This window comes from Lepidochelys kempii, chromosome 9 (genome assembly GCF_965140285.1).
Source record: "Lepidochelys kempii isolate rLepKem1 chromosome 9, rLepKem1.hap1, whole genome shotgun sequence".
Taxonomy (NCBI): domain Eukaryota; kingdom Metazoa; phylum Chordata; order Testudines; family Cheloniidae; genus Lepidochelys; species Lepidochelys kempii.
Window position 1 is genome coordinate 73,229,509 of NC_136388.1, and position 25,023 is coordinate 73,254,531.

At 40.9% G+C, this 25,023-nt stretch overlaps 1 protein-coding gene across 7 annotated transcripts in view; it reads right to left on the bottom strand.

The window, feature by feature from the left end:
• The window catches only part of DACH2 (dachshund family transcription factor 2), a 457,244-nt gene that overhangs the window by 182,493 nt on the left and 249,728 nt on the right, over positions 1–25,023 (bottom strand). For 4 of the 7 annotated variants that reach the window (XM_073360878.1, XM_073360875.1, XM_073360872.1 and 1 more), the window contains exon 3: positions 1,569–1,640. The exons of the other annotated variants lie outside the window; for them this stretch is intronic. In XM_073360878.1, coding sequence (XP_073216979.1) covers positions 1,569–1,640 — 72 coding nt within the window. The remainder of the gene's footprint in view (positions 1–1,568; positions 1,641–25,023) is intronic. 7 annotated transcript variants of the gene reach the window in all.

The window sequence follows — 25,023 nt, forward strand, 5'->3', positions numbered from 1 at the left end:
ATTCTGTGTCACGTGATCCCTTATCCAAACTGTGAACACAATGCTGTTGAGTAGAATGATGGCACTTTAGCATACATTATACAATTTCTGTTTATGTCATTTCTCATTCTACTTTTTAATCTCTGTTAAGCAGAAAACAATAATTCCAAAAAGTATACAGATTTTGTGATGTGCATAAATATTCAGTACAGGCTAGCTTATGATCACAATACTCTCACAAACTGAAGAACATAGTCTTGAAAACTTACCAGGTTTCCTAACTCATTGTTCTTGTAATAGAAACTGCACATATATAGGTTTGATAAGCTAGAAATTAATATGTATTATGAAAAAGACATAGCAAATACATGATTGCTTTCTCTGGAGAATTTCACATGTACCACACCAATGGTACTACACATATTATACTAAAAAGTATGCCGATCAAGAATATTACCACCACTGGACTGTATTAGATTGGCCTTCGTGTTAACTTTCTCTCTGATACAAATCAGGCTACCTATTATAGTACTACACATTAAGGTAATAACAGTGCTACTGTCCAACTAATTTTGGCCCAAGAAAGTTATAGATACAGGCTAGCTTGTTCAAGTTGTCATAGCTAGGATTTTTGAAGAGTAAAGGTAAACAAAATTAATGAAATCACATTATAAAGCATATAAACATTTAGAGACCAATTTCACATTAGTCTGGTGTACACACACACTTTATATATAATATGAAGGTAAATGCATATACAGAGCCATAGGCAGTGCTTAAAGTGTATTGGATTGCAACGGGTCACAGACCCAGGAAATAAAATTTCTAAAAAATAAGCTGGGTCACTGAGGCACAGAATTTTAGTACTGCGGGGAGGGGAATCCCTTTGATACTCTGGTTTCCCTGCTTGCCCACCTCCTGGGGAACAGCAGCCCATCGGGCTCCTGCAGCAAGCAAGCAGAACTCTTTCACCATTCCCACAGGAGAGGAGGGAGGGAGGAGCAGAAAGAGCCCAGCAGTTCAAGGCAGCTCTGAAACATTCCCTCCCCACCCAACACTATGAGCAACAGGATGGCAACTCTGTTTCTCCTCCCTCCATCCCAGAAATACCTGTCCTGGCAAGGGGGAGAGGAGATTCTGAAGCAACTCACCCCAGACTTGAGAGGTGGGTGAAGAAGCTGCATGAGGAGTGGGGGGAACTGCAGAAGGCATGGGGGAAGGGGTATCTGGAGGATTCAACAGATGGAGGGCAGAATTAATGGTGGGACAGGACTGATTTGGAGGTTGGGGAAGATTTAATTGCTGGGCAGAGGGACAGGCAGATGTGGGGGTGATAACAGACCCCACACACACAACACACACACACTTTTTACAGGTCACTTTAAGCACTGCCCACAGGTATAGCTATACTGACAGACATGGATAGACAGCATATGTCTTCCTATTCATCTGTCTTGCAACTTGAAAAATGCAAGCCTCAGGGTTAAAGAAGCAAAATTCTATGCAGCTGTACAAAATAATAGTTAAACGAAGCTTATATCTAGAGCCAAATACAGTCATTGACATGAGATATAAATAGTAGTAAACACCTTGGATTTGAAGAGTCTTGAGCTTTGCAAACTTTATCTGGGTTTCATCAGGAAAAAACAAAGTTCTTAAATCTGGAAAAAAAACACACTGTTAAAAGCACTTATATGTTATTGAAATAGAATTCCATCTGCTAACAATATAGCTTTTTTTATTCTACATATACAGATTGACCAGATATCATCAGTTTAAAAATCTCTGCAGAAGCTAATAAGTGGCAAAGGCATGTTTTCATTTGTTCATCTATATAAATATATGAGGTTTTGTGTCTACATGAGGTGGTTCCTACAAGTGTTCAACACTGATGACTTTCCCAAGGTGGAAATCTCAAAAAGCTTCATTACTCACAAAAGCACATGTTCTCCAAGGAGAGATCACAGAGGAGAAGTGTCATATGATTGTTTACCTCTTCAAAATGACAGCTGGGGATCAGTACAAGTAAGCAAGACTCACTGTGGCTGGCAATCACGACGTGAAGCCAATATACTACAAACTTAGCTCAGTACCAGCAGTGTTGTGTATGAGTCAGGTATGCTGTAAAATTTCAATGATGCCTTTAAATTCTAATGGTTTCAAGCTGCTGTAAACTTCTGCAGCAATCAAAAATAATCTGTCATGGGACTGAGGGGTATGAACATCATGTCATAGCCACTCTGCTGTTAGATTTATTGGAGGGTAAGGCATGTCATTTATGCACCAACTCACAGGAGAAAAAAGCAATCCCTATGAAGTTAATCTAATAATAGACTGGAAAGCAATGATTACTGTTTCATGTGCACTAGCTATTTGTAGCAGTGATTGGCCTAATTCAGCAGGCCTCACTTGTCAGAGCTCTGGGATTAACAAGTGTTTAGCTGAAAACCTATTGGGAAACATCAAGAAATGGTTTAATGAGAAACAAAAGTCTTCCACTTCTAGGTCACTGAAACCCTCTCCGCCTCTACCCCCATCTTTAAAGAGCTTGTTGAAAAAGACTTATTGTGGATATAAAACAAATGCTGTGGAATGATAGTTTTAATTAATCTACACTATTATCAACATATTTTTCACAATAAAGTAGTTTGATCCGGCAATCCTTATTCAGGCAAAACTCCCAGGAAAGTGAGCAGAGTTTTTGCCAAAGTGTGACTGCAGGATCAGGCCCACTGTAATACAACAATATATGCAGCCCCTTCTGCTTTACAAACATCAATTAACCACCTAATTCTCAGAACAGCCCTGTGAGGTAGTTAAAAATCAGTCTTATTAACCCCATTTTATGGACAGGGAAGCTGAGAATAGCAAATCTTAAACTAAGAGCCACATCACACACCAAGACAGTGGCAGACCTGAGACTGAAACTCAAAATATCTTGATTCCCAAGCCCATGCTCAGTCCACTAGACATGCAGCCTCCTGCTAAATGTCCTTAAACATTTCTCAATTCTGAAAACAACTTGTACAAAAGCTCTCCAGTCCCCAAGTTATTTATGTGCTGTAGAGTTAAAGAACCCTGGGAAAGAGAGTTTGCCTTTCAACTTGTTACATCCAATAAGAAAAATCCAAAGTAAACTGAGGGAAGGGGTGCTATTCTCCTTCACACATAGACTTGTAATTCACTTTAGAGCCACAGGAATGACTTGTATGGACAAAAGACAACAGCTCTTGTCAACAGGAAAATCAGAAGTTAATCCTCTCCTCAGCGTATAACTCATTTTTCTCAGAAAAATTAAAATGCTCAGCATGGAATGGAGCAAAGCTGCCAACAAAAAAAAAAAAAAGAGGGAGAGAGTGTGTGAGAGAGAGAGAGAGATGGGGCACTGGCAACAGCACACGGATAGGAAATTTAGGTAGACTAGATCCCCCCCTTTCCATACCCATGTAGGCACCTCCATTCCCTTGGCGAGAAAAATCGCAAGTAGCAGGAAGCAGCTGAGAACAATAATCCGCATGGACTAAAACCTACATTTAAAAAAAAAGTGAAACAGATAGTGCTACTCAAATCAGCATTAACAGCCTCTCTATGCATTATCCCCATCAGAGAGGTCACAAAGCACTGGCCAGGAGCAAATGGCAATGCTGCCACTGTTCTGTTGGATCAGACAGAAGACTGGAGAAGCATCCTCTTTGTGGACCCAGTCAGAGCTTGAAGGGTGGGCCTAATGTTTTGTGCCGCTCCCCAACAGGCTTCTAAATTAGGCTACATTCTCTCCTCTGACCAAGCCTTTTGCTTCCCTCTTGGTCCTACACAAAAGAAGAGATGCTACGTTGGACCAGTAGATCAAATCCTTTGTCGTTTTTCAGCTACCTGTTCCTCTCTCACACCTTTTTACTGGCCACAAAAGTTCCAGCTCATTTCTCAGTAAAGAACAGGGTATACAATTCAAGCCTACCAAATTGTTAAATGTGTGCAGCTGCATAATACTATCAGTACATCCTGTCATACAGAATATTGTATCTGCCAAACTTCTCAGTAGTTAGGGAATCAGGAGTCCCAGATGCATTCTCTGATATTAAAAACAATGAAAGAAAGTTTTATGTTTTTAAACTACAACTAAAATTCCCTTGTAAACTGTAAAAGTATTCTCTAGAAGTTTTGCAGACTATTAATGGAAAGAAAATTTAGAATTAATGATCAGTTATTTTCACTAGAAATCTAATCCTAAGAATTATGCTCACTCAGACATGTGACCTATCTGTTCAATTAAATCAGAGCTTTTACTGGCACAGATGAAAGCAAGATAGCCAAAGCTATCTCAAAATGTAGCCAATAAAATACTCAAGACTCCACTCAGTGGTTCTAAGTGAGTGAAACAATTATACAAATGCAGACCTGTTTCTTTAGCAGTGGCAATATCTGGCACTATAAAAAGGCAACATTGACCAGCAATATCAATGTATAGTATCAAACTGCTAGGTCCTCAGAATCTAATACAGAAATCACCTGAGTCACTGTTAAACTAAGATTAACCTAGAGAGCATGTCTTTTAGTGCAGAAAATGCTTGCTTAATTTTTAATCTGGGATTTAGCACAGAAACTCAGAGGAAAATATTTGTATTTTACTTGAATTCCCTGTTGAAAGGGTAGAGTCACTTTGGAAAACACAAGTCTGACACATTCAAATTATACTGATTTTGGTAACTGCATTTTCCACACACAGGGATAACATCTTGGACTTGTTCTGCACCCAAGAAGATTTACCCACTAGAATTTTTTAAGTTCAGAGCAAAAAAACCCAAATTTTAGTTGGATTCATTATATACATATATATATATATATATATATGTTGCAACATGTGTAAAACTGTTATAAGTAATTAACTACATATGAGAAAAACCCTTTTTTTCTTGTGCATACCTTGAAAGTGATGCATGTAGTTCGTTAACTGGTTTCTGTTAGGAAGCATGTATAATTCCGCCAAGTTATTGCACTGTTTATAATTACAATTCATGGCATCCCAAGAAAGCATTGCAGGAATAGCACTGATATTCCACAGAAGACAAATATTGATTGAACCAGATAGAGCATTTATAATGACAGGAATTCCACAACCAAACTGGCACATCTTGACATATGTGAAAGCAAACCTTTGAGATGCCAATCAGAAGATGTGGAGCATGGAAGTCACGTTGCTAGCTGTCAACCAGCAAGAATGTACATGTGTGACACGTGAGTGATAACATCAGACATCACAGCTCACCCATTTCTGTAAATGCCATCTAATTTTCTTGGATGGGAAAGTGTAGCCTTTGCAAAAACACCCAGGAGCTCAATATCCACTTACCTGACTAATCAATTTGGCATTAAATAAGTAAATAAATAAATATAAATATAAAATCTTAAAGCTGAATGCTCTTTTACTATCTTAAACTAGCTATTTGTATTATTGTCAATGATTTCTATTACAGTAGCACATAAAATATGGTACATGCTGTACATATAAAAAGGTGAAGATGCTGCCCCAAAGAGTTTACAATTTGAAAAACAGTCACAGATGAAGAGTAAGAGAAAGAAGTACACGAGTAAGTGGTCAAGATGATAATAGGGCACATCCTGAGAGTTCCATCATATCTTGATGATGATGATGACGACAACATATAGCTGGCTAATTTTTTGTACTCAGAGCAGAAATGGATCTTGATAGGGATTTGAATGCAGAAAGGGTAAGACCATCCAAGGAAAGCATCTGATATATAGGCCATGGCATGAAAGAAAGCACAGTTGGAGGAGAAGCAGACAAACAAGATGTTAAGGTTAGCATCATTGGCTGAGCAGAGAAGACAGGAGATCAGACAATACTAGACAAGCAGAGATAAGTAAGGAGAGGCACAATAATGCCCAGCCTTGAAAACAAGGCAAGAAGCTTGAACGTGATGCAATGGAGAAAGGGGACCAATTAGAAGGATTCAAAAAAGGGGGAGACATGGTTATATTGATGGGTAGGGCCCTACCAAATTCACAGCCATGAAAAACACGTCATGGTCCATGAAATCTGGTCTTCCCCTCTTCCCCCCTGTGAAATCTGGTCTTTTGTGTGCTTTTACTCTATTCTATAAAGATTTCACAGGGGGAGACCAGTATTTCTCAAATTCAGGGTCCTGTCCCAAAAGGGAGTTGCAGGGGGGTCACATGGTTATTTTAGGGGGGGATGACAGTATTGCCGCCCTTACTTCTGCACTGCCTTCAGAGCTGGGCAGCTGGAGAGCAGCAGCTGTTGGCCAAGTGCCCAGCTCTGAAGGGAGCCCCCCGCCAGCAGCAGCATAGAAGTAAGCGTGGCAATACCATACCATGCCACGCCATCCTTACTTCTGCACTGCTGCCTTCAGAGCTGGGTGTCCGGAGTCTGGTGGCTGTTGACTAAGGGCCCAGCTCTGCAGGCAACAGCGCAAAAGTAAGTGTGGCAATAACGTATGTTTCTATCCTTACTTCTGCGCTGCTGCTGTCAGCGGCTCTGGCTTTCGAGTTGGGCTCCCAGCCAGCAGCCACTGCTCCCCAGCTAGGCAGGCAGAGCCGCTGCCAGCAGCAGTGCAGAAGTAAGAGGAGCACTGCTGCAACCCCCCCTATAATAACCTTGTGACCCCCACCCCACACAACTCCTTTTTTAGTCAGGATACCTACAATTACAACACTGTGAAATTTCAGATTTAAATGGCTGAAATCATGAAATTTACAATTTTTTAAATCCTCTGACCATGAAATTGACCAAAATGGACCATGAATTTGGTAGGGCCTTATTGATGGGCAAAGAAGCTGATCTCAGCTTAAGTTCCTATGTACAATGTTTGACTAAAATTTGTCTGGGTACACAAATGCTCATCAGGGTTGCTGGGCAAAAGACATAGCGATAACAAGCAATTTCCCCCTCACATAATAAGCTACTGAGGAGAAAAAAATCATCTGTAACTCCAAATGATGGCTCCTAGTTACAAGCAATGCTCCAGACCAGGAAGACTAACATAAATCCTGATAACATGTCTACAATGCTTAACAGATTTTTGCACAGGGATAGTCAAGCCTGGCAGCAAACAAACTTTCAGCAATCTGAAATTGGCAAACAGCTGTCATTTACAAAACACCATCTAGGTTTTTATAAAGCTTACATTATCCTGATATATTTTAAATACACATCCAAGATTTTATCATAACAGTTTTTAAGGGCCAAATTTGCACATATAAACACCAAAAACTAACCAATGGCAGAACCCTCCAAAATGACACTGGAAGATGGCACTACCTTTCTAGGACAATGGCAGTTAAATGATGCAGAACACAAAGGTCAACAATCCACTGCATTTTCCATACATCACATATAGGAACTCTGTTAAGAGCCTGCTAGAGCTAGCAGAAGCTGGTCCCATGCCACCAGCAAAAATGCATCCATTTTGTTAACTGTGTGAACCTTCCCTCTCCTTTCTAAGACTCTGCTTGCCTTTGAGACTTCTGCCTTCTTTCTCCACTGATCTGCACAAGACATATTCTGACTCTGTGTACTGATCAGCAGGAGTGGGAGTTTCTTTCAGTTTCTCCCTGACCCATCTCTTGTTTCTTTACCTTTACATGAAATGAAATAAACCAACATATCATAAACTTTTTGTATGGGACAACGTAACACTGTGCACCTAGAGCAGGGGTGGGCAAACTTTTTGGCTTTAGGGCCACATCTGGTTTCCAAAATTGTATGGAGGGCCATTTAGGGGAGGCTGTGCCTCCCCAAACAGCCAGGCGTGGCCCAGCCCCTGCCCACTATCCGACCCGCACTGCTTCTCGGCCTCTGACGGTCCCCCAGGACTCCTGAGCCATCCAACTCCAGATTCCCTGTCCCTTGATGGCCCACCGGGACCCCTGCCCCATCCGCCCCTGCCTGTCCCCGGACCACCCCCAGACTGCCCCTGACTGCCCCCCCCGCCACCCTATCCAACCCCCACTCTCATTCCTGACTGCCCCCCGGACCTCTGCCCCATTCAACGACCCCTTCTCCCTGACCGCCCCCAGAACCCCTGCCCCGACTGCCCCCCACCACCCTATCCAACCCCCCCCCTCCTTCCTAACTGTCCCCCCCCAGGACTCCTGCCCCCATTCAACCCCCCTGTTCCCCGCCCTCTGACGGCCCCAACCCCTATCCACATCCCTGCCCCCTGACCACCACCCCAAACTCCCCTGCCCTCTATCCAACCCCCCCTGCTCCTTGCCCCCTTACTGCACTACCTGGAGCACCGGAGACTGCCGGCACTACAGCTGTGCTGCCCAGAGCACCAGGACAGGCAGCTGTGTCGCCTGGCTGGAGCCAGCCATGCCACCGCACAGCACAGAGCACTGGGTCAGGCCGCGGCTCTGCAGCTGCGCTGCCCAGCAAGAACTCGCAGCTCTGCTGCCCAGAGCAGCACAGTGAGCTGAGACTGCAGGGGAGGGGGAACAGCAGGGGAGGGGCCAGGGGCTAGCCTCCCGGGCCAGGTGCTCAGGGGCCGGGCAGGAGGGTCCTGCAGGCTGGATGTGGCCCGTGGGCCGTAACCTGCCCACCTCTGACCTAGAGGCACAAAAGAATTGTGGGGTTGGCATATGGACAGAATTATATAGTGGTGTGATACCTGGGATGCACCATTTGTATGGGTAAATTATGTAGATCTTTGGACTAATTTCTGTATGGCCCCTTAGAATTTAAGTCCATATTTAAAATTAAAAACAATATTAGAAGCTTTCTAGGGGAGTATTTGTTCTGCTAAACTCCTTAAAATTAACTGGTACTTAATGGCATGCAATTAATGGCAAATATGTTTCTAATTCTTAAAAGTGTAAGTTAAGTGTCCCCTCTGAATTATATCTGTTATTTAAAAAAAGCTCAGCCACAAGTCATTTTAGTCAATTTTAAAATCATATTTAATCTTTTCTTCTCATTCGAAAATCTGAAATATTACTTTATAATTATATAAAGTCATAAGAGAGCTGGAATTTTCCTAAATGGACCTAAATCCTCAAATATTTCAGCATCACTGCATGAGAAGGTTGCACATCTGAAACAGCTCTAGTATGCTGGCTGATTCACATTCACTAAATGGATTAGCTGAAATAAGCATAATAAATAAAAGAGAATAAAATAAAAAACAATTTCACACTAAGTGAAGGCTTGACTTATAGGAAGTGGCAGCTCTGATGGCCCAAGGCGTAGAATTAGTTTTGCCACTCGATAATTTGACTGATTCACTTGAGTGGCCAGAAGAGGACATTTTCTGCCTGATTTCAGTGTAATCAAGTCACCTGCTCTGCGATTGCTGGGGCCAAGTCAATTGCACTCTGTTGAGCACTAAGCGTGTGCAGTAAGTGGCAAGAAGAGTGTTTTCTGCATATGTGTGCAGAACTATTGAGCTGTCAATGATAGTGGGATTTAGCTGTTTCTGTATATTAGTATACTTTCATTTGAGATCATACATGTAATATGAAAACAATCTATTCAAATTTACTCCTTTAGTTACCCACCATTTGGGAATCAGTGACAGTATTCATAGACTCAGATTCGAAAGCCAGAAGGGACCATTGTGATCATCTGTTCGGCGTTCCAATATACCGCAAGCCATAGTACTTCAACAAAATAATTCCTAGAGCAGATCTTTTAGAAAAACAGCTAATCTTGATTTAAAAATTGTCACTGATGGAGAATCCACTAATACCCTTGGTAAATTGTTCCAATGGTTCATTACTCTCAAGGTTAAAAATTTACATCTTATTTCCACTCTGAATATGTCTTGCTTCAACTTCCAGCCATATGATCATGTTATACCCTTTCTCTGCTAGACTGATGAACCCATTATTAAATATTTGTTTCACATTTAGGTACTTTTAGACTGTAATCAAGTCACTCCTTAACATTCTCCTTGTTAAGCTAAACAGATAGACTCAAGGAGCTCAATTACTATAAGGCATGGCTTCTAATTCTTTAATCATTCTCAGGGCTCTTCTCTGAACCCTCTGCAATTTATTAACATCCTTCTTAAATCATGGGCCCCAGAACTGGATACAGTATTCCAGCAGTGGGTACTGTCTGTTGTAGACAGACTAGAAAAGATTATCTATCTTTTTAATTTACACATCGACCTCTCTCAGTTAATAGATACTGATTAAAAAATGAATCATTTCAAGAAATTGGAGGGGAAATTACAAAAATAACTTTTCTGCCTTATTTAGGTATTATTGCCTCAAATTCTTTATAAACAATGAAAAAAGGTATTTGTTGGATAATATTTTAAAACATCTTTTTTATTTCGTTTTCTCTCTCATATAAATGGCATATCCCCAAAAAAGAGGGAGGGAAATGAGCACACAAAAATATAGTAAGGATGTGAGCATGAAAATGATATGGCTGGCATTAGCAAGGTGCTGAACATTCTGAGCCTGTTCCAGTAAAGCACTTAATTTTAAGCACATGAATAGTCCCATTGACTACTGTTTGTAGCTCTCCTTTCAAAGCTCTGATTGTATACTCACATGACTGGAGCACTGTCATGGATGGGTATAAACTGTTCAGGAAAGACAGGCGGGGGAGAAAAGATGGAGGAGTTGCACTGTTTGTAAGAGAGCAGTATGATTGCTCAGAGCTTCAGTATGAAACTGGAGAAAAGCCTGCTGAGAGTCTTTGGTTAAGTTTAGAGGCGAGAGCGACAAAGGTGATGTCATGATGGGCATCTGCTATAGACCACCGCAGACCAGGAGGATGAGGTAGATGAGGCAATCTTCGGACAACTAACAGAAGTTTCCAGATCACAGGCCCTGGTTCTCATGGGGCACTTCAATCACCCTGACATCTGCTGGGAGAGCAATATAGCAGTGCACAGACAATCCAGGACATTTCTGGAGAGTGTTGGAGACACCCTTCCGGTACAGTTGCTGGAGGAACTAACCAGGGGCAAATTCGTGGATGACACTAAACTGGGGGGAGAGGTAGATAAGCTGTAGGGTAGGGATAGGGTCCAGAGTGACCTAGACAAATTGGAGGATTGGGCCAACCTGATGAGGTTCAACAAGGACGAGTACAGAGTCCTGCACTTAGGACAGAAGAACCCAATGCACTGCTACAGGCTGGGGACCGACTAGCTAAGCGGCAGTTCTGCAGAAAAGGACCTGGGGATTACAGTGGACGAGAAGCTGTATATGAGTCAACAGTGTGCCCTTGTTGCCAAGAAAGCTAACGGCATATTGGGCTGCATTAGTAGGAGCATTGCCAGTAGATTGAAGGAAGTGATTATTCCCCTCTATTCAGCACTGGTGAGTCCACAGCTAGAGTACTGAGTCCAGTTTTGGGGCCCCCACTACAGAAAGGATGTGGACAAATTGGAGAGAGTCCAGCAGAAGGCAACGAAAATTATTAGGGGGCTGGGACACATGACTTATGAAGAGAGGCTGAGGGAACTGGGCTTAATTTAGTCTGCAGAAGAGAAGAGTGGGGCGGGATTTGATAGCAGCCTTCAACTACCTGAAGGGGGGTTCCAAAGAGGATGAAGCTCGGCTGTTCTCAGTGGTGGCACATGACAGAACAAAGAGCAATGGTCTCAAGCTGCAGTGGGGGAAGTCTAGGTTAGATATTAGAATCATAGAATCATAGAATATCAGGCTTGGAAGGGACCGCAGGAGGTCATCTAGTCCAACCCCCTGCTCAAAGCAGTACCAATCCCCAACAAAATCATCCCAGCCAGGGCTTTGTCAAGCCTGACATGAAAAACTTCAAAGGAAGGAGATTCCACCACCTCATCTCCCTAGGTAACGCATTCCAGTGCTTCACCACCCTCCCAGTGAAAAAGATTTTCCTAATATCCAACCTAAACCACCCCTACTGCAACTTGAGACCATTACTCCTTGTTCTGTCATCTGCTACCACTGAGAACAGTCTACGTCCATCCTCTTTGGAACCCCCTTTCAGGTAGTTGAAAGCAGCTATCAAATCCCCCCTCATTCTTCTCTTCCACAGATTAAACAATCCCAGTTCCCTCAGCCTCTCCTCATAAGTCATGTGTTCCAGTCCCCTAATCATTTTTGTTGCCCTCCGCTGGACACTTTCCAATTTTTTCACATCCTTCTTGTAGTGTGGGGCCCAAAACTGGACACAGTACTCCAGATGAGGCCTCACCAATATCAAATAGAGGGGAACCATCACGTCCCTTGATCTGCTGGCAATGCCCCTACTTATACATCCCAAAATGCCACTGGCCTTCTTGGCAACAAGGGCACACTGTTGACTCATATCCAGCTTCTTGTCCACTGTAACCTCTAGGTCCTTTTCTGCCGAACTAGCTATTCGGTCCCTAGTCTGTAGCGGTGCATGGGATTCTTCCGTCCTAAGTGCAGGACTCTACACTTGTCCTTGTTGAACCTCATCAGATTTCTATTGGCCCAATCCTCTAATTTGTCTAGGGCACTCTGTATCCTATCCCTACCCTCCAGCATATCTGCCTCTCCTCCCAGTTTAGTGTCATCTGCAAAATTGCTGAGGGTGCAATCCACACCATCCTCCAGATCATTAATGAAGAGACTGAACAAACTGACCCCAGAACCGACCCTTGGGCACCCCACTTGATACCGGCTGCCAACTAGACATAGAGCCATTGATCACTACCCATTGAGCCCGACAATCTAGCCAGCTTTCTATCCACCTTATAGTCCTTACAGTCCATTCTTCTTTAACTTGCTGGCAAGAATACTGTGGGAGACCGTGTCAAAAGCTTTGCTAAAGTCAAGGAATAACACATCCACTTCTTTCCCCTCATCCAGAGAGCCAGTTATCTCATCATAGAAGGCAATTAGATTAGTCAGGCATGACTTGCCCTTGGCGAATCCATGCTGACTGTTCCTGATCACTTTCCTCTCCTCTAAGTGCTTCAGAATTGATTCCTTGAGGACCTGCTGCATGATTTTTCTAGGGACTGAGGTGAGGCTGATTGGCCTGTCGTTCCTCAGATACTCCTTCTTCCCTTTTTTAAAGATAGGCACTACATTAGCCTTTTTCCAGTCGTCCGGGACCTCCTCTGATCGCCATGAGTTTTCAAAGATAATGGCCAGTGGCTCTGCAATCACATCCGCCAACTCCTTTAGCACTCTCGGATGCAGTGCATCCGGCTCCATGGACTTGTGCTCATCCAGCTTTTCGAAATAGTCCCTAACTACTTCTTTCTCTACAGAGGGCTGGTCACCTCCACCCCATGCTGTGCTGCCCAGTGTAGTAGTCTGAGAGCTAACCTTATTTGTGAAGACAGAGGCAAAAAAAGCATTAAGAAAAACTATTTCAACAGGAGGGTGGTGAAGCACTGGAATGGGTTACCTAGGGAGATGGTGGAATCTCCATCCGTAGAGGTTTTTAAGGCCAGGCTTGACAAAGCCCTAGTAGAATGGTTTAGTTGCAGTAGGTCCTGCTTTGAGCAAGGGGTTGGACTAAATGACCTCCTGAGGTCTCTTCCAAACCTACTTCTCTACGATTCTAGGATACTGTATGTCAAATGCAGAGGATTTCTCATTAATTCTGAAAAGATTTCCTTCCTTTATAAAAATCGTAAGTATTGTTTTTATTATTTGAAAAGCATATCTAATCAACACACAAATTACAGTCAGTAATTAAGCATTTTACCATATTTTACAAGCAACTAATGCTAAAAACAAAAAGTTTAAGCTGTATAAAATTGATTTCGCATTGTTTCAACCTATTTTCTTCTTGACATTATGTTAGTGCATGATTCATCCACATTTTCAGAATCAAAGTCCACGATCTGGCAAATCTAATCTGTTAATAAAATGAAAAGGTGACCTTGCCTAATTTAATAAGTCACTGTAGAAATACTCTTTCAACATGTTAAAGAATTACAGAAAGGTTATCATAGCTTGCTTTTATGGGACTGCACTCTACCTTTTCCAGATCATTTCTCAGACTTGCATTACTGTAATTCATTTGATTATATAAAAAGCTTTATAGATTACTATATTTTAATAAAGGCTTTGTTTTGCTACTAAAAATGTCTATCATTTACATTTAAAGCATGTATTATATACCGTACCTTCCTTTTTGGAGTCAAGGTTTAAATAATCTGCCCATCGTTAAATGAGGCTTGTACTTTGGGGAATTTTTTTTCTTTGCAAAATATTTTTGGGATGAATTCAGTGCTGGCTAAAGGGTCTAGCCTGATAGCCTCTGAGACTAAAGTTCTGCAGTTATTCTTAGAACAGGTACAACATGATAGCAAAAGTTCAACTTGTCCTATACAATCCCACAAACATGCCTCACTCTTAACTGGAGAGGACCATCTCCAAGAGTGAAAGGGTAGTTTACTATCTATGCCCATTCAGGCTCTGGCATCTCATCTTAGAACCCTAATTAATAAGGAGAAGTGATTCTGCAGAATGGACACATTTCTACTTGGAACTTAATATGCCTCGTCAAGTTATTTAAGATGACTCATCAGACACACCAACACATTTCAGTTATTCTAGATCAAAAATTCAGTTCAAATTTGTGCCCAGAACTGCATATTTAGTAAGCATAACAGGAAGCAAAATTATTAGAGTCTTTATGAAGTTATTGGGTTTTTGTCCTGAATGCATGAGGCTAGATGGAGAAAGTAAATAAGGAACTGTTATTTACTCCTTCTCATAACACACAAACTAGGAGTCACCAAATGAAATTAATAGGCAGATTTAAAACAAACAAAAGGAAGTATTTTTTCACTCAACGCACAGTCAACCTGTGGAACTCCTTGCCAGAGGATGCTGTGAAGTCCAAGACTATAATAGGATTCAAAAAAGAACTAGATAATTTTGTGAAGGATAGGTCCATAATTGGCTATTAGCCAGAATGGAAAGGGTTGTTGTTCCTAGCCCCTGTTTGCCAGAAGCTGGGAATGGGCGACTGGATGGATCACTTGATGATTACCTGTTCTATTAATTCCCTCTGGAACAGCTGGCATTGGCCACTGTCGGAAGGCAGAATACTGGGTTAGATGGACCTTTGGTCTGCCCCAGCATGGCCATTCTTATGTAGAAAGAGCACCCCAATGAAATGCGAGGGTTTGGAAGGAGGGCACAGAGAATGTGCTCCCCCACATACCCCTTACAAACTTCCATGCAGCGGTTGACAACTGCAGCCCATGCATTTCCTACAGCATAAGATCTGCTCAAGGATACTGCCTTTGCACATGCAGTTTCTCCAAAAGGAGCAGGGAGAAAGTAGGGCCATGCTTTTCTGCTTCGTTCAGCCAAGCTGGTCTTCTTCAACATGCTGCTCTTCTAAGGGACAGGCACAGTATGGGCACACTCCCCAGGAGCTCCAGTGCAGCTCTGTCTTACTCCGTACACAGGGCTGTGACTTAATGGCACAGTCTGGCTCACAACTGTGAATTTTGCTGGACTGACCCTCTCTCTCTGGTTACTTGCAGCAGCAATTCTTGTATCTGAACCCTTTCATCATACATGCAACTTTATTGACAATTCCAACACAAATGCCAATCCTAAAATTCTGAAGTAATAAACACGCATAAATGAGACATTAAAAGTTGTTAGATGCACACTAAAGGAAATCTGGACAAAGACCCTCCTTGGCAAATTCTTATACCAGGTCACAATTTAAATACTTATGACATGTGAAATGAAGGTCTTTGTGGAAAATGAACTTCTATGGGAGTTTTTTATTTATAGCTTCTTTTTAAGCACAAAGTATTTTTGTTTAGCTTCTTTTTAAGCACAAAGTAACTCTGCTTGCAAGTTACAACAAAATCTCTTTTTGTGCTCGTCTCTCAGGCGCTGGTATATTTTAATGTCATTATTTTTTACTTTCATTTGGTATTTCTCTTTTATTTTTTCATAAATGAAGAGCCTGCGGTTCACGCCTTTAGCTCTCACAATTTGGACCCAAACCAAATCTATTAGCGATGTGGTTTCATGATTATTTATACTGTATAGTACTAAAGTAAGCTGAGTTAACTGTACTTAACAATGGGATGGTAACTTTACTGAGCATTGTGTACCAACATGTAAACTTTTCTGCAACTAATACTCCAAATTGAAATAAGATTGTCGTGCAGCAGAGTGGCATTTAATTGGCAAGCAGACACATACTAGACATCTACCAATGCGATATGTGCCAGGAATGCCCCTCTGCCATGTACATTGGGCAAACTGGACAGTCTCTACGTAAAAGAATAAATGGACACAAATCAGATGTCAAGAATTATAACATTCATAAACCAGTCGGAGAACACGTCAATTTCTCTGGTCACTCGATTTCTGATCTCAAAGTGACTATCCTTCAACAAAAAAACTTCGAAAACAGACTCCGACGAGAGACTGCTGAATTGGAATTAATTTGCAAATTGGATACAATTAACTTAGGCTTGAATAGAGACTGGGAATGGTTGATTCATTATAAAAAGTAACCTATTTTCTTTTCTTTATTTCCCCCCACACACACTGTTCCTCAGACTTCTTGTTAAACCCTGGATTTGTGCTGGAAATGGCCCACCTTGATTATCATACACATTGTAAGGAGAGTGATCACTTTAGATAAGCTATTACCAGCAGGAGAGTGGGGTGGGGGGAGAGAAAACCTTTTGTAGTGATAAACACACATTTTTTCATGGTCTGTGTGTATAAAAACATCTTCTGTATTTTCCACAGTATGCATCCAATGAAGTGAGCTGTAGCTCACGAAAGCTTATGCTCAGATAAATTGGTTAGTCTCTAAGGTGCCACAAGTACTCCTTTTCCTTTTGTGAATACAGACTAACACGGCTGCTACTCTGAAACTAGACATACAGTTAGGCACAAGCAGTCCAACTCAGTACTAACATATGGGCTAACTTGGATAATAACGTGCGACCAGAGAGAAGGACAAGGAAATAGATGCATCACAGACAGATGTGTAAAAATATATATATACAAAATTTGCTACAACTATACACTGAATAAAAGCTATTTTCATGAAAAGCATGGTTTTCACTTAACCATTGTTTACCCAAATTTTAAAAATCTCTGTCTTGATGCATTAGTAAATGATGTGATAAGATCAGCAAATATAATTTCTAGAAAAAAATGTACGGAAAAAATGCTTTCTGGAAAACTAATTATGTAACTCACATCTCTGAACAATAAAAAAAATCACATATTTCTATTAATAACCACTTTTTGCAAAACATTATCAAATCTTTTCATAGTTAAGCGTGAGGGCAAATGACTGTTGGTATCCATACACTTGTCAAAAATACTGTCAGAAAATTAAATTCTCCTTACACAACATTTGCCAGAGCTAGTCCCATGGATATACTTCAGGTTAAAATGAGAAGGTAACACATAACATTGATATTGGGAGTTAAACTTCATCAAGACCAAATATTCTTGGATGCCAAGAAAGCATCCCCACATAAACATATATACTATTATTTTTCTAGCAGAGTAGTTTTAAGTTAATTTATTATATTTTTATGGAGCGTAGACCCACATCTTATTCACAGCCTGTCAGTGCAGCAGCAAATTATAGAAAACATAACACTAAACATTACAACATAAAGCAAATATTTATCTAATTTGGATTCTGTAATTTTTAAAGTAAGTGAATGTTTACTTTATTTGTGTCAAAAGCAAATGAGTATGGCCATTACTTTTACTGGTCGTAGTACAATGTAAAGGGTTTATGGCTATCAGTCAAGCAATTTCCACTGCAGACATTAGCACTTAGATTTTTCACTAAAAGAGTTGCTTTCTATTCATTTGAAAAGAACCTAGGCCATCAACTATCAAACTACTTAAGCATGTGCTTAACTTTAAGTGCATGAGTAGTCCCATTCAAGTCCGCAGGACTAGTTGCATACTTAACTTTACTACAGACTACAGAGCTCTACTGGCACTTAATTAATAACGTTATCCAGCTATTATATTCCTTCAAGAGGAATTAATCACAGAGGATGAAATACCACTGAGAAAACTCCTGCATTTAAATAGGGTGTGTGTTTATGGTATCATTTGCTGAGCTTTGTTTTGTTCCCTATATGAATTTTCTGGACAATTTGCAACAGTATTGTTACACCAACTGTTCACAATTTTGCCAAAATACAGACTTAGAAGACTTTCCTATGAGAAATCTCACAACTCAAATCTAATTTAGATATGGAGGCTAATAAAGAGCATATTATTTGAGCAAACAAGTTGGATTAAGACACTGCAAATAGATGGTTGACTATATTCTTTTGCTCCATAGATCAACATTTTCCTGCAACCACATTATCTCTGTGAGATATGGTAACAGTAACAGTCAACCCTGCAATGAAAAGTTTACAATTGTGTTTATTTAAATGGACTCTATTAAATTAAATTTTGGTTTCCATTTATTACCAACAATTACTAGTGAAGCCACCAAAAATTAGAATTAAAATGACTAAAGATACAATGGACCTGTGTGTCCTTTGCGAAACACCACTAAAATCAACTGAATAAATTTGTCCCAGAGTGCAGACACTAGTGGGGGGACAAACTATTTATGCTCCTTTTCTGTAATGTTATACCCCATCATTTTCAGAGTAGTGTTTTAGCACACACACTGCCCTATTCCCAAACAATGGAGAATCAGGATTAGGCATGATCTTGACAAAAGGTAGCATCTCCAGAACCTGAAGTTGCTCAATTTGACTGCAAGAGGATTATCGTACTAGAGTGCATTTTGATGAGCCTCAAAACCAGCTGAGTCAATAAGCTGATCCCTGTTAATGTCAGTGGAAAATGCCTCAATGCCAACTTAATTTCAATTAATTCAGACATTTAATCAAAGCTAGTATAACTCCTAGAACTAAGATTTAAGCTAACACCCACAATAGGGTTTGAGATTCTTAAAGGAACACTGTCAAGACATTTAAATAACAGAATATGTACTGTGCTTTAAAGCTACATTTATTGGATGGAGTATTTTTGTTCAACTTACTGTAGCCAAGAAAAATAAAACCCAACAGCCACTGTTCAGTCACAATATTATATTGTTGCTGCTGAAGCAACCATCCAGACAACAGAGGGAGCTCAAATTAACAAGCCTTCTTTCGGAGCTTTGCAGATATCATTGCTAACATTACCTCTATTCATCATAATTCTGAGTAATGAGTTATATAGAAAAGAAGCATTGCCAAGCCACACTGGTTTCCCCATAAGAAGCAAAGCATGAGCCTGGGCGAGAGAATCAATATCTGCTAAATGGAAAAAGATAAAGCCATTAACAGGAAACAAATTTATTATCAATCTGCTAAGAGAGGTTCTGAAAACCATGAAGAAAAATAAAGATTATGAATTATTAAAAAACTTGACTTGTTATTCATTTATCTACTTATTCATGTGAGGAAACTTTCTAGCCTTTCCCTAAATTTATGACTCACTCAGACCTCAGCTACTCTACAAAGTACCTACTTGTAGCATAATAAAAAGAACTGTAAGAAATTTTCATAACAAATTCCCAAAACAGATGAAACTTCCCTGCTTAAGAATTTTGTTACCATCTTGAAACAGGGGCTAAGTTTCCCAAACAGTTCACTGACATTAGCAAATCTGGCCAAGTTGAGTCCAGACGTGGACTGAATATTAAGTGCTCTCAGTTTTTCTCACCTCAAAACTTAGCAAAATTGCCCATTTTGGCTGAGCTTCATTTTGAGTTTTGAGATCTCAAAGGACATATGAACTCAGGAGCATCGAAACCAAAAACAGCTTTGCACAAACCCCTGTGAAATGAAGCTATCAAGTTTCACACCTCTCTGATAATAATTATTAGCTGAGACCATGTTTAATTAAGTTATCAAAAAACTGAATTTTAACAATATTTTTTGGGGAGGCTGAAGCTCAGACATTTTTCTACATTATTTACATGTGTTTTCCTTTCTCAGGGCAACATTCATTAGCTATGGTACTAAAAATGAGGAGTTGCTAAAGAAGTATATGAATTTTTATTATTTGAAAAGATAATTCTTTGTACAATTATTTAAGGTTTGGCTTGTAAGCATGTCATTGGTATAAAATATTTCTCATTTCGGGGACACACCAGATGGAATGCAGGCCACTGTGGGATATGCCATTTATCACAATGACAGTGCATAGGTAGCAGTGATCCTCTCACCACAGGGGGAAGCTAGAACTGCAAATGTGGAGCAGCATTAAAAGCTGGACTAGTGGAGTTTGGCAACACTTGTACTTCTCATTAACTGAATCATATTAATTTATTAGCCATATATATCAAAGTAATTCACTACAGAACTGTCACCACGAACAGTTTATAACTATTAGCATTCCCCATAGGCAGAGAAGTCATCTTGAAGCAGTGTGTATGTCTTTGATTTTTTTAAAGATAATAATAACTCAGTCAAACCAGGTAATGCCAATAATGACAAAGTTGTCCATATGCTTCCTATTAGAAAGGGAGCTTAAAAAAGAACATCCATGATTACCAAAAAGGGATAATGGGAAGCAACATAAGTGATCTGCAGAAGTGAGATGTAAACATACCAAAATGTTCAGTCTCCTATGTTGATGGGACAGTTCATTAACCCATATAATCATTTGCTTCCTTTGCTCCAAGGCCAGTTTAAATGGGACATAGAGGATTCACACTTCTTTCATTTTTTTGACAGCAGCCATCAGGCATGGTAGCCCTATATCCAGCTACTTTAGGTGGTGAAACAAGTCAACAGGTACTCTAAATTGACCAGGAGGGTGTGCTTACAAGCTGCTTCCTCTCAGAATCCAATCAGCTCAGCTTCACAATAAGAACAGAGGAGTTCTAAAGATTTGGTGGCTTGTATATTTTTCTAGTTTGAATAAACACCAGAATTTTCTAAATTTATCTGAATTTCAAACATTTCAGCCAATGCCACACGTTGCTGTTGAGCAACAGCGATGCAGCAGAGCTCTCTCTTTTGGCAACAGGCCCTACTCTGTCTTGGCTGCATCTCTCAATAAGCATGCTCTCATTCCTCCTCACCCCTCAGCTCTGCAGGCCTTCACAACAAGTCTTGCAGCTTCTCTGCTAGGCCAAAGACTGCTACTCAACTGCAGCTTAGAAGCAGCTTTGGGACCAGGTATAGGTGGAAATCGGGAGAGAAACTGTGATTAATAAAAGGCAGGTGGGCACTGATTGTGTTGGCAAACCTCACATTTAGTTCTTTAACACAGAAAACCTAAATTAAATTGCTGGAAAGACCAGAGACAAATTATTCTTGATATTTTTTCTATGCCTACAGAAACAATAAGAAGCTACTGTTTAATATAGTAACTGGAAGCAAGGCAACACCTAAACTTACAGTATTCTGATAGCAACTACTTTATTGATTAAATACTCGAAGGTGCTAGTTGGTATTCATTATCTACTAATATATTTATAAAATGAAACTATTATTAAAAGTTTAACTGTAAATGGAAAATCAACAAGAAGTTACGTTAGACTGAATAAATTGCACAGATTTGCAAACAAGGTGTTGAGTTTTCTACTCAAGCATTTACAGCCAAAAAGTCAAAGCTGGGAAGTGCAGTATGCCTAATTTAACTGCCTGTTTTTTATGTGAAAATGACCATGTGTACCTGAGTTGCTACAAGCCAAATGGGTGATGAAAATAGCAGCATGTATTACAAGAGGCGAAATGAGATGGCTGACTCAAGTCTTGAGAAAGTTGCTGACTGTCACTCTCAAGACTGATCTGTTTACTCCCCAACTCATAGAAGCAGCTTCTTGGGACCCATTCATGCACCCAGCAGAATGGCTGAAGGTGAACTGCTGTGAATTGATAGATCACTAAAAGAGGGAGGGGACTAAAGTGAACAAAAGGAAAGTATGAATCATGTCATTGCTGATGAGAAGCTCAGTTTTTGCCATACTGAGTTTGGGTGAGCAGTTACCAACTAGGGCGATATGTTGGCGAGAGACAGACAGACTGTGGGAAATTTCAAAGCTACACAAACATAATGAGTTTGAAATTTCCCATTTGAAGCATGAAGGCAGATTTACATAACCATCTTTGTGTGCTTGCTCCACCAAGATGTGACAAGATCAGAGGCTGGGTTCTTTAAGGGGAGAGAGTTCAGTGGAGATGTAGGGCTCAGGTGGCCCAGGAAAGGAGACCTAGAGAGGAAAACTGCATTGCATGTATAGAGACAGAGAAGAGCTGAAGAAGCACCAAGATGTAAGGAAAAAATCCTCCCCAACACCATTTCCCAATCAATGGAAGGAGTGGGTTCTCCCAAGGCTATGCCAAATTGCTGCATTCTCTGCCCAGTCACTCTCACAGCCTGGGTTGTTCTCCACTCCTCCTGATGCCTGTAAATGTGGCTAGCTGGAGCAGCAAACAGGAGAAAGCACTTCTACTTTCCATGTGGCAGAAAGCTGACATTGTTTTAAGGGAAGAAAAACTCTTTTAGGACACTGGCCAAGACTGTCACTACATATAGAAAGGATAGCCCAAACTAAACAACAAATAATGGTAAGTGTGAGAACATAAGTACCCAAACTGATCTGTGACCAGGAGACAATGGGTTAATACCTCTGTGATCACTCCCTGGTTCTAGTCTACTACACATCACCCTAGTCTTATAACCATCCCACCTCCTTTGAGAAGTAGTAAAATGCACTGTTTTAGTTTTTAATTTAGCTTAAAAAAAGGGGGGGGGAGCCAATTGTCAGAGTCATGAAGCCATTCAGACAGAGCCTGAGAGTTGATTAATCCAATAATTATCAATAAACAGATATAAATAAAGCTTCATGTCCCAGGTGCCTCATCCAGGTCCATACCTCAGATCCCCAGCAAGTGTGGAAATGGCTCCTGTAACATTTTTCTTTCCTTCTTCAAAGACTGCCAAATCTCTGCCTTCTTTGACAGAAAGCTTGTTTTTTTGAGAGGGGGGGCAAATAAGAAGCAGCTGCTTCAAGTAATTAAAGCTTCAGTAATATCCAGCTGCACTGTTTCAGCTTCCCTTAGCTGAAGGAGAAACTCTCATGGAACCAACTTTCCCTTGGAGCCCTGGTTTCACAGCACTTTCCTGTAGTGCAAAGAATGTGGGGAGTGCTGTGACAATACAGGTTCTCATTTGAGTCTCCAAAGGACTTGTATCAGCCCTCACAATCCCCCTTCATTCTGAGCAATATGTCAGCAGAAATAGTTTTAAAAATGTACTTTAGTATTTGGTTAAACATCTTCAGCTTTTTCCAAAAGACTGTCTAGTAATTTGAAGCTTAACCTTTTTTATTTGATTTTTCCGATTTTTAATTTTAAAGCATGTTTTGCTACTCTCTGTGGGCAGAATAGCACATAGGATCGGGGTGGACAAACTACGGTCTGTCAGACCTTTTAATCCAGCCTTTGAGCTCCGCTGGTGTGCAGGGTCGGAGGCATGCCCCACTCTGCACATGCTGTGGCTCCCGGAAGCAGCAGCGTGTCCCCCCTCTGGCTCCTACACATGGGGCAACCAGGGAGTTCTGCACGCTGCCCCCGCTCCAAGTGCTGGCTTCACAGCTCCCATTGGCTGGGAACCGCGGCCAATGGGAGCTGCGGGGGCAGGACCTGCGAATGGGGCAGCACGCAGATCCACCTGGCCAGTGCAGCGCCTCCGTATAGGAGCTGGAGAGGGGACATGCCACTGTTTCCGGGAGCTGCTTGAGGTAAGTGCTGTCCGGAGCCTGCACCATTGACCCCCTCCCACACCCAAAACCTCTTCCCCAGCTCTGATCCCCCTTCTACCCTCCAAGCCCTCAATCCCAGCCCAGAACGCTCTCCTGTACCCCAAATCCCTCATCCGCTGCCCCACCCCCAGCCAGAGCCCTCACCCCCTTTTGTATAGCTTTAGGCCCCATTTGCAAACATGGTGTCAAGCAATGGGCTATGCTGTGTACTTTTGGCAACAATTTATCAACACTGGTTGCCTCTTGTTATCATCAGTGGAGAACAAATAAAGCACAGACTATATGAAAACCCTTGGTCTGGGAACACTAGATACTGTTTCAAAAATTCTAATAAAAAATGTGTTTTTGAAAATCAGTCTTCAGAACGTTACTACAGTACAAATGAATTATTAATGACATATTATTATAATTAGATAACAGACTGGGACCAACTGAACTGGGGTGGGGGTTGAATCCAGCAAAATGCTTTCAAACTTTGAGTACGTTTGAAGCAATTATTAATATTAATATTGCTTAAGAAGGTTCATTCCTGCTTCCATGACAGTACTTTATTGACCCAGTGGGTCAAGAGAACTGAAATTCTTCATTAATTTTCCCACTTTGTGCACAATGGGACATGGGGAGATTTAAGGTCCTGATTCTGGAACTTCTTGTATATGGGTGGACTGCTGTGTCCATGCCCCACTGAGCTCAATGGGACAGTGCAGCAGTCCACCCATGTGCAAGAAGTTGCAGGATAAAGGCCTAAGTTACCATGCTCCAGGCACTCCCTTATGATTGCTAGGCCTATTGAATATTTAAGTAATTGATTACATTTTACTGTATGTCAATTAAGTTGTGGATTGTTGACCTTATTATCAAATAAACATATGCATATGACACCATCAGTTGGTGGTAATGGTAACCAGAAGCTTCACTGAAGTTTAAATTCTTTTTGCTTTTAATTCACATTGCCTTAAGTTACTGAATAGCAGCAAAACACTGTTGATGATGTAATATTTTAGGTGTATTTATAGTCAACAGTTATATTGTGACACTAAATTAAGAGAACGAATGCAGAACATCATGACCATCTGCATTTGGTTTTATTCATCCTTTTGATAACAACGTCTTCCATAGTTAGTGTGACCAGTTTTATGTCTTTCCTAACCTACACTAATCATTTTATAGCATACATATTAGCCACCCTGTTTATATCCCATGAGAACTAAAAGTCACATGCACCAGAAAGGGAGAAACTCACACGTTAAGACCCTTTAAGACAATGGCTAATGTTCTCTGAGCATTTTTTTCATAATAAAATAATGTATTTAATGGAATTACAA